Source organism: Mizuhopecten yessoensis, unplaced genomic scaffold, assembly GCF_002113885.1.
Source record: "Mizuhopecten yessoensis strain PY_sf001 unplaced genomic scaffold, ASM211388v2 scaffold5875, whole genome shotgun sequence".
NCBI lineage: Eukaryota > Metazoa > Mollusca > Bivalvia > Pectinida > Pectinidae > Mizuhopecten > Mizuhopecten yessoensis.
Genome location: NW_018406267.1, coordinates 233,099 through 249,109, shown reverse-complemented (window position 1 = coordinate 249,109; position 16,011 = coordinate 233,099). Strand labels below are relative to the sequence as shown.

The window sequence follows — 16,011 nt, the reverse complement described above, 5'->3', positions numbered from 1 at the left end:
ATAGTTTCTATTTAATTTGTAGTCCAGTGATCGTATTCTGCTAACTTAAAGATAAAATATGCCCCAGTGAATGAAGGACTGAACTGAGCTCCTGTCGTAACATGGAGTCTTATCCATCTATCAATGCTGATTTTAATAACTTTTCTGAACTGTTAATTGGAATTTCACCAAATAGCAAATCTGATAAAAAAAATATCTGTTATATGGCTTTGTTAACTTTGTACTACACCTGAACAACTTTACTTCTGTGGAATAGATATCAACTATATTTCTCAGGTGGTAGGGGTTCAGAGTTGTACGAAAGAAGGTAGCGTGCCTCCCAGAGGAACAAAAGTGTATTTTGGTCATATTTATTTGAATGACATCTCTGAAAATACAGAATGAATATCAAACATATATAGCTGGAGGCATTTTAAGATGATGAGGATTCTTAGTTGTACAATTGAAGTCCCCCACTCCCCATATATGGAGGCCGAGACCACAGGTGCTGGACACACTAATATGATGTGTATGTACTACATAATATACAATAGTATAGTATATATATACACCATATTCAAATTAGAGTGTGCAGCACCTGTGGTCGAGACTTATAAGTCCCTTTGGTCATACCGGTAATTTTGAAACAGTTGAGACACACATCCTATAACCATATATGATAGCTTGGCATGAAGAAACTAATACATGATTATGCTATCAGAATTTATCCTGGGGTCTGCACCACCCTTAGAGACTTGATCACTGGATCACAACTTGGAGATCCCCACCCGATGATCATAACTTCAATTGCTTGGCGTGAAAAAGAAAACTATGATATGCTACCAGGATTTGCTCCTGGATCCTATCCCCACCACTTTGAATTTATTTTCAACATGTTCTTGCTGTATAGCTAGGTAAAAGTTTTTTGGGTAAATCAACGTTACTTTTAAGGCCTGCCATTGATTCCATATATATGTGAAAACTTGCTGATAATTTACAGACAGGATCACTGGGTAGTGAAGCCATAACTGAAAAATATGTTGCATTTCATTTCTTTCTTCTTTTTTAGATTTTGCACCTTTTTTCAATCAAAATCTTCAAGTTTAAACAGTTGAGTATTGGTTAGTGGTGCCAATTCTAACCTTCTGACAGAAAGCTGAACCCTGTTTAGAACGGTTTTTTCACCATATCAAACTTGCACAATCTTTTTTTAAAGGAACTGTATTCCCCAAACAAATTTGAAGGATTTAAATTGTTCAGAATATAATTAATTAATATTAAAGGTGCTAACTTACCCTCTTAGCAAAATAATTGGGATTAATTCATGTGGTGTACACAATATTTTTTACCAATTTTTTCAGGTTGGACACTTATGAAATATAAGTGCTACTCATTATCTATGCCATTCCTTGTATGCTAGCTGGGGGGGAAAAAAAATCTCAATTCATGACTCAAACAAGAAGTAAGGAATAATTATTTTATTTGGTCGAGAATTAATATAAATATCATGGGTTGTATATTATCACAGACAACAATCCTCAAGGTCAACAACAACAAATTATCTGTAAAACAGTCGGGTGGGATGATATATATATAGGACGATACTTTAAAAATTCTGTCAATAACAACAAATCCTTCATAAAAACAGGGCTGGGATGAAATCTTTTTATAACATGATTCTTTGAAGATACTGTATAACATGAAATATGTGTGGGTATTTTTTATCACTGCTGTTTGTTCACAAATTATTTATAGCAGTCGGTCGGTCAGTTCATATGAAATTAACTGAACAAGTTAGATTGTATGTCCATATACATGTACTCATATATCTTAACATAAGTGATATAATTGTAGCTAGGAACTTCATAAAAAGTATTAAATACACCACAAAAATCTCAAGTTAAGCAGTGTAGAAACACATTGTATAGTGATACAGCTTTATCATCGAACATCAAAGTTATGAGAAAATTACTTCAAAAGTTGTTTACATTTAAAAAATATGCTTCAAAATGGGACTGGAAGTTTTATCACATAATCAGATTAGGGCTTCATGTAACATTCCAATATTCACAACCTTTAATCACCAAAACAGATAGTAAGACTTTAAGAAAGAACTCTTCCAAAGGGAGATAATACAATTCAATGTTTGGATTAGAAACTATGTACATGTAATTAGTTCCTAGAGAATGATGATGTATTGTAAAATATGTTACATCACAAGCAAAGTATCTCAATTCACATTTCATCTTGCTTTTCCTTTTGTCATTTCTAGGGAAGAATCCAAAAATTTCAATGGAAAAGAAGTTGCCACAGCTTCTTTGCATGCATCTGAATGCTTCTTCACCTAACTGGATATTGATGATATATGTTGATTTGACACATTTTGCAATAAATTAATCATTTCCAGCTGAGCTTCATTTCTGTTCTTTTAACCCTTTTTTTATCCTTTTTTGTGTCTTTAATTTCTAATTTCAAATTTCAAAAGAGTGTGGACTCCCAAGATATCCCCTCCCCAATATCTGACCCCCTGGTCAAAGTGTTCTATAGATAAAACTGGAAACAGAACAAACAACCAGGTATATATATATATTGATGTCCAGTTTAAACCTTTGAATTTTCAAAAAAGGTCAAATTTCTTGAAAATATTTTTGCCCAAACTTCTTTGTATACAATCAATTGTAATGAAAATGAAAAGTTGAAAAAAGGTAAAAATAAACAAAAAATTCAGTTGAAAAGATATAAAACAGTTGATAAAGATGATAATCAGCTAAAACTGATGAGGAAAATAAATTTACGGATATCAGACTAGGTACATATAGAAACAAGAATGAATAAATAAGTTATAATAATTCCACGTTTATATGTACTGTACTCGGTCTTTTGACCTTTCTCATGTCTGATAGATCATAACGGCAATGGTATCTTTTAATTTTTTAAGCCAATCTGCTCTCAAAATTAGAGTTTCAAACAGTATTATTACTTAAATCAACATATTGAATAGATGTTTCCTATGGAGTAAAAACCAAATAGCCAATTAAAACTCACCAAAAAAAAAATGAAATAAAAAAAACAAAAAACAGAAAAACAGAAAATAGAAACAATCATGGTATGAGTCATTACTAGTACCTTAAATGTAAAAAGGGACATAAAACCAGAATCACAGACCAAAAGTATCAAAACTAAAAAAGAGACAAAATCAATTGGACTAATTCATGATGGTTAATAAAGTTACAACATTTTAGACAACGTCTTAATGTCTAAACCGTATCTAAAGTTTGTATAAAAGTTTAAACTATGTTTAAAAATCTAAACTTTGTCTTGGAGTTTAAACTAAGCCTAAAAATTTAATGCATGTCTAGAAGAAGTCTAAAAGTCTAAACTATATATGTCTAGAACTTCAAACCATGTTAATTAAAAAACTATATCTTGGTAAACAAAATCTGGATTGTACTTAAACCAAATAAATATATAATTCTACAGAAAAGCATGAGATCTGTTATAGTATATTGAGCAGGCATTTAAAGTAAAATATCCTTGAGATAATATTTTATAATTCAGATCTATTTTATAGCTAACACACATACTAAATTCCCTCTATATAAACCACCAGTTCCTCACTACTTTTCTTTTTAGATTCTTACCAAGCTTCAAATTGCATTTTTTAGAAATATCACATCAATAAGAGATTATCCTTAATCATGAACTCATTCACCCTGAAATTTCATAATGAAATATTTCAACCTGTTCAAATGTGTTGTCAGGGGTGAATGAGTTAATGAAGAAGAGATGATGGAAAGAGTCTTTACATATTAAACTGTCACTAGTATTTTTAATATGTAAGTGTTTTGTTGGTAATTTCTCATTTTTTTTATAATGAGCACTAACATCAACACAGTCCTAACATATTGACATTTTTTTAAATATACGTTCTAACTTTAACATTATCACAATGCAAAAACTTTCACAAGTTAAAATGGAAACAATTTTACTATTACAGTCCTTTGGTTTGATTTACAATGTTGACCTCACATGGCCATAATGTCTTCAATCTGGATTGAAAGAAAAATATCAAACTGGCATATATATAATAATCATAAATAAAAGTGTAAAGGATTTCTTTAAAGGACAAAAGAAAACTAATGAACAATAACGTAACTAAACCGGTTGACATTTGAGCAACAGGGTAATGGACGGTACGACATTGGTAAAACATTTATAAACTATCGGTAACAAGCGAAGTAGCAGGGTCTCCTACATACCTGATTAAAAAAAAGATATGGTGTTTAGATGTCTACAGATACAGTGTATAGCTATAAATAGTTACAACGTATAGCTATGTATATCAATGTATAGATATAGATACAATGTGTAGCAATGTATAGCTTTGAATAGATACAATGTATAGCTAGCTATATATAGATACAATGTATAGCTGTAATATATATAACTATTGATACAATGTACAGCTATAAATAGATACAAAGTATAGCTATGTATATCAATGTATAGATATAGATACAATGTGTAGCAATGTATAGCTTTGAATAGATACAATGTATAGCTAGCTATATATAGATACAATGTATAGCTGTAATAGATATAACTATTGATACAATGTACAGCTATAAATAGATACAACATAAAGCTATGTATATCAATGTATAGATATAGATACAATGTGTAGCAATGTATAGCTTTGAATAGATACAATGTATAGCTAGCTATATATAGATACAATGTATAGCGGTAATAGATATAACTATTGATACAATGTAAAGCTATAAATAGATACAATGCATATCTATGCATAGATATAGATACAATGTGTAGCAATGTATAGCTTTGAATAGATACAATGTATAGCTAGCTATATATATATATACAATGTATAGCTTTGCATAGATATAACATAATGTTGTATAGCTATAAATAGATACAATGTGTAGCAATGTATAGCTTTGAATAGATACAATGTATAGCTAGCTATACAAATATACAATGTATAGCTGTAATAGATATAACATATAACTATTGATACGATGTATAGCTATAGATACAATGTATAACAATTGCTACAATGTATAGCTATAGATACAAAGTATAGCTATGTATATCTAACGATACAATATGTAGTTATAAATAGCTACAATGTATAACTACAAATAGATTCAATGTATAGCTATAATTAGATATATTATAAGTAATACAATGATAAGGGATCAAAATGTAGTAAAACCTTGTAAAAAGGTTGCAATAACCGGTCTCGGTATAAAATATCAATCATGTCAGATGCTTTGGGTATTTCTAAATAACTTATTTTGTAGCTCAATACTTGTGTGAACTTAATCACCTAAGTTTGTATTTTATATAATTTATTACATAACATGAAATGTATTTCTTAAATATACAGTCTGTAAAGGTATAAGTTGATAAAAATAATCATAGGCAACAAATTTATCTCTATACCAATAAAACAACTAGAGATGGGGGTAAAGGTATTCCTAGTCTACAGAAATCGGTAAAAAGTAAGTCGACTTGCTTTTCAAAGCTACCTAGAATATTTCATCCATACTAGCTATTTTAACAGAACCATTGTTTAGTAGCGCGTTCATATTGTGTACAGACTATCTCCAATAATACCAAATATTTAAACAAAGTGGTGTACTAGTGTTAATGTGTTAAATGTAAAACCTTGCATGAAAATGTCTGTAATATCATAAACACAATGTCATTTCACTAAATAATGTTTACTTTTGTGTAATGGAAAGTCAAAACAGGAAAAAATTGATTTAAAACATAATCAGTGACAATGAGATAATGTTAAAAAGATGGGGGGAAAAGTCAAGAAAATGTTATATACCGGTAATGCAACACAATTACATCTGAAGAACAAAGATAAAAACAAGACTTGGTCAAGATACAATACAGTAAACATATCAAAGTAACAGGAGAGGAAAAATACACTGTCAGACTGGGATTCAAACCTGGGAACCTCGGAACTCTAGACAGACGCTCTACCAATTGTGCTTACCAGCAAACAAACCAGTCCTGTTCCACTACATCAAAACTAAATTACATCTGTACATCTGGTTACATATGATAAAGATATCCAGATGTTGATTTTTTACCCTGGTTGTGACTATATTCCACATATCAAGTTCCATATTCCGGCTGCTTTTTCCAGTTTTAGATGGAATATTTGGGACTCTACTTGGAACTACTGATCTGCCTGATGCAATAGATCCATGATTAATTTAACGATGATATTTCACAAATGACACAAAGTTGTGCCAATGAAGATAATATAGTATTAGTAAATAAAACAGCAGCACACAAATGAGAAATTGTGTTACATTTTCTATGGCACTAGTTACTAAATTTTCTAAAAATATAATATTATCCTTGTGGATTTCATAATTATAGTGCATATAGTATCTACACTTTAATAAAACTTATATTTTCTGCCAGCAGACTCCCTGACTAGCTAAGGGCAGTTCCAGAATTAACCCTTCACCCCTAAAGTCACATTTGAACCTTACCAAATTAAAGACTGGGCAAGTCCAGTTTAAATATGTAGGGGTGAATGAGTCGACTGTTTGGGAGGGATGGGAGGCGCTTTTTCAGGGACCCCACCACCCATATATGTATAAAGGTGATTTAAAACAAGAAGGCAGAAGAAAAATGGACGTCAGAGCTAGTTTTACCCCTACCATCCATTATTTATAAATACAGGTGCCTCCCAACTCCCCCATGTGATAAATTATGGAATACCCTAACCTTGAATGGGAAACAATTCTAGCACTACATCAACTTTGGTTACAAACTCTACTATAAAGGGAGACAATCATAACCTGTGGAAGTAACATTCAGTTCAACACTACAACTCAGCCGAGTTCCCTTGCTTCATTTTCATAGGCAGATCGCAGAACCTCGACTGGTTTCTTTTCATTTTCCTCGAGGAAAGCTCCATCCTGCATCTCATGTCGATTGTAGAGAAGTGTCCGAAATCCAAACTCACTGAGACCTAGGTCAGACTGGAGTAGTTGCTGCCACTGTATCGGGAAATTTCTGATTGCTTCCTGTGAAAAGGGAACAAAATAGAAAAAATCATTATTTTTTACTTGAAAACGATTTTAATAAGTAAGTTTCTTCCTCCTATCAGTATCTTACTGCTCAGTTCACTCCTATATACTGAATACTGTAGTTTTTTCACATTTATATTCATAGTTCCAACAGCTTCAACATGATGAGGATTCACAATAGTATAAATATTCAGATTGTATAACATACTGGTCACGGTAAACTGAGAAATTAGGAAATGGAATTCAGAACTCATTATAGTTTACATCTGTTTGGTTGAATTTGGTTTGGTTTGTCTGTGTTTTACGTCCTATTAACAGCTATGGTCATTTAAGGACGTGCCAGGTTTTGGTGGTGCAGGAAAGCCGGATTTCCCAGAGAAAAACCACCGACCTTTGGTCAGTACCTAGCGACTGCCCCACGTAGGCCTCGAGCCCGCGACCCAGTGGTGGAGGGCTAGTGGTAGCAGAATGCCAGGCGCTTTAACCACTGAGTAAAGTGGAGTGGAGTTTTTCACTCGAATAGATTTTTTTCATGGACTAATTAAGCCTTTTATTGTCTATAATGTCCAACCAGTTACACAACACTGTGTCAATCATATTAAACAGTGACATAAATAGAATTTTTCATACCTTGGGGGTGATATAGGGATATCTCGATCATAGAGGGAAGATTCTTAAGTTTGTTAAAAATGAGGCTTGCTTGATATAGGATATCTATCTTAATACACACCACAATCATCGCTCCACTACTTCATGGTTTGAATAAGATTGACATGAACATACTTGCCAACTTTATGAAATTTCCATTGGGGAAGATTCTGCTCAAAATTAAAAGCTAAATAACATGTGTGTATATACCCCTAGAGACAAATAACCCTTTAATTGACATATTTTGAGCTGTTCTTTCAGATGAAATCATTAGATCTTGGAATATAGGAATAGTTTAGAAAATTCACTTGTTGAAAATACTAAATTTAAGGGTCTAAAATCGGGAGTCTCCCTCCTAAATAAGAAAAGTTGGCAAGTATTAATAAAGAGGTCTGTTGTTTTAATCACACAGAATAAACAGATTGAAGTGGAATACAAGAGTCTGGAGACACTGATAAGCAGACCTACATGATCAAACTTCCTCGTTCCGATCAGATCAAACTCCCTGGCTGGGTCAAATTCCTTCTGTCCTGTAGACTTCATGTTGGTGGTGAACACAGGAAGTGGTTTGTTGTCACCAGATGGCAGCACATACTGTATGTCCAGGTGGTGCTCCAGCCACAGGAAGTTGTTGGTGATGAGGTGGTGAATGTTACGTAGATCTCTCTGGCCTATAAAACAACAGAGAAAATACGGTCATTCATCCTGTAAAGCATCATATTTTTACATGGCTCAAGTTTTTGTGGTCGGAATACTTTGATGCAGTGAAAGAATTCATCATCGCTGAGAATTAGCATAGGAGTTCATCATATCTCAAACATAAATCAGTGAGAATTAGCATAGGAGTTCACAATATCTCAAACATAAATCAGTGAGAATTAGCATAGGAGTTCATCATATCTCAAACATAAATCAGTGAGAATTAGCATAGGAGTTCACCATATCTCAAACATAAATCAGTGAGAATTAGCATAGGAGTTCATCATATCTCAAACATAAATCAGTGAGAATTAGCATAGGAGTTCATCATATCTCAAACATAAATCAGCGAAAAATAATGTTTGGGTGGAAATTTTTGTTATCAAACCACACAATTATATAATGTATCAACACAAATGTCATACTTCATGAAGACAGGTGTAAAAACAGATACCAAGCCAATAGTAACAGGAATGGAGATAGCATGTAAGTCCCTAGAATTACTATCAGGTCATCAGATCAATTTTGGTTTCTATCAACATCCACTATGACTTCGGAGGACACAAAAGACCACCTTCAACTTGGAATTGAAACTTAAATGTTTTCTTCTTTCTAAGACACAGATAGTCATGGTTTTCAACTACCAGGTATATCCTTCCATTTGAGAAAATGGAAATTTTCTAATTTATAACTACTCTTCAAGAAGGATGATATTGTAGAATGTAGCATGTCTCTGGGATGTTTTCTAATATGATTTTCCACAAGCTCGATGATTGAACTTCATTTAAAATTTGGTTGGTTTGTTTTTACATCCTATCAACAGCTATGGTCATTGAAGGACGTGATGAGTTTTGGTGGTGGATGAAAACCGGAGTACCTGGATTTAAACCACTGACCTGCAGCCAGTACCTTGTGACCGCCCCATGTAGGCCTCGAAGGTGGAGGGCTAGTGATCCTAGATGGTCACTGTGACCCCTTTTCCATTTAACGATGGATCCCTATTTCTTCTATCTCCATCAGACAGAGGTGTACACTGTAAATAGTTTACCCTGTAAATAGTTGGAGCGGTGGTCTAATTTAAGTAGGATCCTAACCAATGAATGAAGAGCCTGATAAGGTGTGTTACCTGTGTCTGTGTCCAGTATATTACTGGCCAGTAATGAAAACAGCTGGGCCATGAACTCGTTGGTCGCCTGCTCCAAGATATTACTGTCGTCTGTCTCAAATATCCTGTAAAAACAAGCACACAATATGTCCAGTGTCACAATATTAAACTACTCTATACCACAAACTTTTTGCCACAATTTGACTTATGCCTTTTTGACCCTCCGTAATGAGGACAATTTATCATTAGAGCTAACGTTAGTCAACAACATACTAAACATAGTAATCAAATGGGAGTTTCTAATTTAACACTGGACGATTACGGGTACCATACTGGTAGGGCAAAAAAAAGAAAGTGATGGACCTTGTTATCTTATGTTATTTTTTTGACAATTTTGACAAAGACTTCCAAGGCCTGCAATAACATATTCAGATCAGTCAGGATTTACCTCATTAAATGTTTTGTAAGTATTTGATGAAGAGGGCATTCTAGTAAAAACACAAAACACAATAGGCTGGATTTACAGTCAAACCTGTCTTAATCACCATCTTACAACCTTTCTCAGTATAACAAACACAATAGGCTGGGTATACAGTCAAACCTGTCTTAATCACCATCTCACACAGTATAACAATCACACACAAGATTACAAAACATATTTTCCATTATTAGAATGATGCTGTTTAAATGGTGAACAATCAAGTTTGACCCTAAGAACTAAAAGATGTAATATAGCGTCATCAGTGACCTCAAAAAATACTCCTCAGAGGTAATACAGCGTCATCAGACACCTCAAAAAACACTCCTCAGAGGCCCAGTATATACTAAGGTATTCAAATGTCAGGTGTCAAACTTGTACTCACAGAAAAGACTGATATGTGTCATAAGTTTTTTAACATTAAAGTGATTTAAATGTGTGTGTTTTACTCACTCACTACTGATGTAGCTGCCGATGCTCTGTATCTTCTCCACGATCCATTCCTTGTTTTCTTTACAGAACTTCCCTGCCAGGCGGGGAGTCCCCTGGCTCTTCGCTAAAAAAAAAAGATGTTAACAATTATATTGATTCTCAGTAAAAAGTTATTCCTGTTATGTATAACTAACATTAAAATGGAACCTAGTTTGACACTTATGTTTGCGTGCACACTGGAAGTTTTTTAGTCTGTATACTCACACTCAGTGTAGACCAGTGTGCTGTAGATACTCACACTTTGTGTAGACCATGATCAGTGTGCTGTAGATACTCACACTTTGTGTAGACCATGATCAGTGAGCTGTAGATACTCACACTTTGTGTAGACCAGTGTGCTGTAAATACTCACACTTAGTGTAGACCAGTGTGCTGTAGATAATCACACTTTGTGTAGACCAGTGTGCTGTAGATATTCACACTTTGTGTAGATCAGTGTGCTGTAGATACTCACACTTTGTGAAGACCAGTTTGTTGTCGATACTCACACTTTGAGTAGACCAGTGTGCTGTAGATACTCACACTTTGTATAGACCAGTGTGCTGTAGATACTCACACTCAGTGTAGACCAGTGTGCTGTAGATAATCACACTTTGTATAGACCAGTGTGCTGTAGATACTCACTTTGTGTAGACCAGTGTGCTGTAGATATTCACACTTTGTGTAGATCAGTGTGCTGTAGATACTCCCACTTTGTGAAGACCAGTTTGTTGTCGATACTCACACTTTGAGTAGACCAGTGTGCTGTAGATACTCACACTTTGTATAGACCAGTGTGCTGTAATTACTCACACTTAGTGTAGACCAGTATGCTTTAGATACTCACACTTAGTGTAGACCAGTGTGCTGTAGATCCTCACACTTAGTGTAGACCAGTGTGCTGTAGATCCTCACACTTAGTGTAGACCAGTGTGCTGTAGATACTCAAACTTAGTGTAGACCAGTGTGCTGTAGATACTCACTCTTTGTGTAGAACAGTGTGCTGTAGATACTCACACTTTGTGTAGAACAGTGTGCTGTAGATACTCACACTTTGTGTAGACCAGGGTGCTGTAGATACTCACACTTTGTGTAGACCAGGGTGCTGTAGATACTCAAACTTAGTGTAGACCAGTGTGCTGTAGATACTCACACTTAGGGTAGACCAGTGTGCTGTAGATACTCACACTTTGTGTAGAACAGTGTGCTGTAGATACTCACACTTTGTGTAGAACAGTGTGCTGTAGATACTCACACTTTGTGTAGACCAGTATGCTGTAGATACTCACACTTAATGTAGACCAGTGTGCTGTAGATACTCACACTTTTTGTAAACCAGTGTGCTGTAGATATTCACACTTTGTGTAGATCAGTGTGCTGTAGATACTCCCACTTTGTGAAGACCAGTTTGTTGTCGATACTCACACTTTGTGTAGACCAGTGTGCTGTAAATACTCACACTTAGTGTAGACCAGTGTGCTGTAGATCCTCACACTTAGTGTAGACCAGTGTGCTGTAGATCCTCACACTTAGTGTAGACCAGTGTGCTGTAGATAATCACACTTTGTATAGACCAGTGTGCTGTAGATACTCACACTCAGTGTAGACCAGTGTGCTGTAGATAATCACACTTTGTATAGACCAGTGTGCTGTAGATACTCACACTTAGTGAAGACCAGTGTGCTGTAGATACTCACACTTTGTATAGACCAGTGTGCTGTAGATACTCACACTCAGTGTAGACCAGTGTGCTGTAGATAATCACACTTTGTGTAGACCAGTGTGCTGTAGATACTCACTTTGTGTAGACCAGGGTGCTGTAGATACTCACACTTTGTGTAGATCAGTGTGCTGTAGATACTCACACTTTGTGAAGACCAGTTTGTTGTCGATACTCACACTTTGTGTAGACCAGTGTGCTGTAGATACTCACACTTTGTGTAGACCAGTGTGCTGTAGATATTCACACTTTGTGTAGACCAGTTTGTTGCAGATACTCACACTTTGTATAGACCAGTGTGCTGTAGAAACTCACACTTAGTGTAGACCAGTGTGCTGTAGATACTCACTTTGTGTAGACCAGTGTGCTGTAGATACTCACTTTGTGTAGTCCAGTGTGCTGTAGATACTCACACTTTGTGTAGACCATGATCAGTGTGCTGCAGATACTCACTTTGTATAGACCAGTGTGCTGTAGATACTCACACTTTGTATAGACCAGTGTGCTGTAGATACTCACACTTTGGGTAGACCAGTGTGCTGTAAATACTCACACTTTGTGTAGACCAGTGTGCTGTAGATACTCACTTTGTGTAGACCGGTGTGCTGTAGATACTCACACTTAGTGTAGACCAGGGTGCTGTAGATACTCACACTTTGTGTAGATCAGTGTGCTGTAGATACTCACACTTTGTGTAGATCAGTGTGCTGTAGATACTCACACTTTGTGTAGATCAGTGTGCTGTAGATACTCACACTTTGTGTAGATATTCACACTTTGTGTAGACCAGTTTGTTGCAGATACTCACCCTTTGTATAGACCAGTGTGCTGTAGAAACTCACACTTAGTGTAGACCAGTGTGCTGTAGATACTCAAACTTAGTGTAGACCAGTTTGTTGTAGATACTCACACTTTGTGTAGATCAGTGTGCTGTAGATACTCACACTTTGTGTAGACCATGATCAGTGTGCTGTAGATACTCACTTTGTATAGACCAGTGTGCTGTAGATACTCACACTCAGTGTAGACCAGTGTGCTGTAGATACTCACACCTTGTGTAGACCAGTGTGCTGTAGATACTCACACCTTGTGTAGACCAGTGTGCTGTAGATACTCACTTTGAGTAGACCAGTGTGCTGTAGATACTCACACTTCGTGTAGACCAGTGTGCTGTAGATACTCACACCTTGTGTAGACCAGTGTGCTGTAGATACTCACACCTTGTGTAGACCAGTGTGCTGTAGATACTCACTTTGTGTAGACCAGGGTGCTGTAGATACTCACACTTTGTGTAGATCAGTGTGCTGTAGATACTCACACTTTGTGTAGACCATGATCAGTGTGCTGTAGATACTGACTTTGTATAGACCAGTGTGCTGTAGATACTCACACTTAATGTAGACCAGTGTGCTGTAGATACTCACACTTCGTGTAGACCAGTGTGCTGTAGATACTCACACCTTGTGTAGACCAGTGTGCTGTAGATACTCACTTTGAGTAGACCAGTGTGCTGTAGATACTCACACTTCGTGTAGACCAGTGTGCTGTAGATACTCACACCTTGTGTAGACCAGTGTGCTGTAGATACTCACACCTTGTGTAGACCAGTGTGCTGTAGATACTCACACCTTGTGTAGACCAGTGTGCTGTAGATACTCACTTTGTGTAGACCAGGGTGCTGTGGATAATCACACTTTGTGTAGATCAGTGTGCTGTAGATACTCACACTTTGTGTAGATATTCACACTTTGTGTAGACCAGTTTGTAGCAGATACTCACACTTTGTATAGACCAGTGTGCTGTAGAAACTCACACTTAGTGTAGACCAGTGTGCTGTAGATACTCACACCTTGTGTAGACCAGTGTGCTGTAGATACTCACTTTGAGTAGACCAGTGTGCTGTAGATACTCACACTTCGTGTAGACCAGTGTGCTGTAGATACTCACACCTTGTGTAGACCAGTGTGCTGTAGATACTCACTTTGTGTAGTCCAGTGTGCTGTAGATACTCACACTTTGTGTAGACCAGGGTGCTGTAGATACTCAAACTTAGTGTAGACCAGTTTGTTGTAGATACTCACACTTTGTGTAGACCAGTTTGCTGTAGATACTCACACTTAGTGTAGACCAGTGTGCTGTAGATACTCACACTAGACCAGTTTGTTGTAGATACTCACACTTTGTGTAGATCAGTGTGCTGTAGATACTCACACTTTGTGTAGACCAGTGTGCTGTAAATACTCACACTTAGTGTAGACCAGTGTGCTGTAGATACTCACACTTAGTGTAGACCAGTGTGCTGTAGATACTCACACTTTGTGTAGACCAGTGTGCTGTAGATACAGTCAGCCAGCAGCAGTAGCTGGTCCTTGTCACTCTGACTCAGAGCGACTCCTGTGATGGACTGTATGAAGTTGAAGTCGGATAGTTTACACTTCAGACAGCTGGCTATAATCTACACAAAAAAGATAACAATGACATACTGATAAGTAAACAATACAATGAAAATAAGAGAATTATAAAAAAACAACGTAATTTAAGGTCAAAATCTAAGAAATCATCAGGTTTCGTATTTTCAGTGCAAATACAAATTAAATATGCCTGTGTTTATCACACAATAATCTCATGCCTATCAATAAGCCCACCTCTATATATAAATTCCAGTTCTGTAGAAAAAGCCAACAAATAATATATCTTTGTCTTTATGTAGAGTCAGTAATTATAACTGACTCCCTTGGCTTTTTGCAGGAAAATTACAGCAAATATGAGTCAGAGTGATTTGCATGACTCAAGTTTAAGTGTTCATGAAACTTTGCATTAATGAAACAGTTTGTAAAGGTAAACCTGTGGAAAAAAGACTATCCACAAAAATCACTTGTGATACAGTATATTTTAGACAGATGTAACACGGTGTGAGGTACACCCCTTGAAGCTGACCCACCTTGAGGCCGACACACTTGTGATACAGTATATTTTAGACAGATGTAACACGGTGTGAGGAACACCCCTTGAAGCTGACCCACCTTGAGGCCGACACACTTGTGATACAGTATATTTTAGACAGCTGTAACACGGTGTGACATACACCCCTAGAAGCTGACTCACCTTGAGGCTGTCACACTTGTGATACAGTATATTTTAGACAGATCTAACAAGGTGTGAGGTACACCCCTAGAAGCTGACACACCTTGAGGCTGACACACTTGTGATACAGTATACTTTAGACAGTTGTAACAAGGTGTGACATACGCCCCTAGAAGCTGACCCACCTTGAGGCTGACACACTTGTGATACAGTATACTTTAGACAGATGTAACACGGTGTGACGTACGCCCCTAGAAGCTTACCCACCTTGAGGCTGACACACTTGTGATATAGTATATTTTAGACAGATGTAACACGGTGTGACGTACGCCCCTTGAAGCTGACCCACCCTGAGGCTGACACACTTGTGATACAGTATATTTTAGACAGATGTAACATGGTGTGACGTACACCCCTAGAAGCTGACCCACCTTGAGGCTGACACACTTGTGCGGCGCCTTGATGCCCTTCATCGTACACTGTTCTTGCATCATATGCATCAGAATACACACGGAAGTCGGCAGCACGTACACGTCCTCCGCCATCTGTCCCAGCAGGGTGTGTAGAGACATGTCGATGAACTCCTTATTAGCTGTCATAAATATAAAAGTCCCATAAAAATCGTAAGCCTCATTTCAAACTCATGGGTTGTAATGGGGTAGAGAAACTACTTACCATCAATTTTGTGTGACTTGAATTGGTGGAGATGGTGGAGGGTTGTGTGTGTGTGTGTGTGTGGTGGGGG

At 36.4% G+C, this 16,011-nt stretch overlaps 1 protein-coding gene across 1 annotated transcript in view; it reads right to left on the bottom strand.

Annotated features, from left to right (window-relative positions):
* Positions 1 to 1,465: 1,465 nt before the first annotated feature.
* The window catches only part of LOC110451187 (uncharacterized protein KIAA0825-like), a 32,901-nt gene continuing 18,355 nt past the window's right edge, over positions 1,466 to 16,011 (bottom strand). Inside the window, exons 18-23 of the mRNA XM_021499064.1 lie at positions 15,698 to 15,858; positions 14,496 to 14,637; positions 10,445 to 10,547; positions 9,535 to 9,638; positions 8,178 to 8,380; positions 1,466 to 7,058 (exon numbers count right to left, since the gene is read on the bottom strand). Of these exons, the coding sequence (XP_021354739.1) occupies positions 6,864 to 7,058; positions 8,178 to 8,380; positions 9,535 to 9,638; positions 10,445 to 10,547; positions 14,496 to 14,637; positions 15,698 to 15,858 (908 nt within the window). The 3' untranslated portion in view covers positions 1,466 to 6,863. The remainder of the gene's footprint in view (positions 7,059 to 8,177; positions 8,381 to 9,534; positions 9,639 to 10,444; positions 10,548 to 14,495; positions 14,638 to 15,697; positions 15,859 to 16,011) is intronic.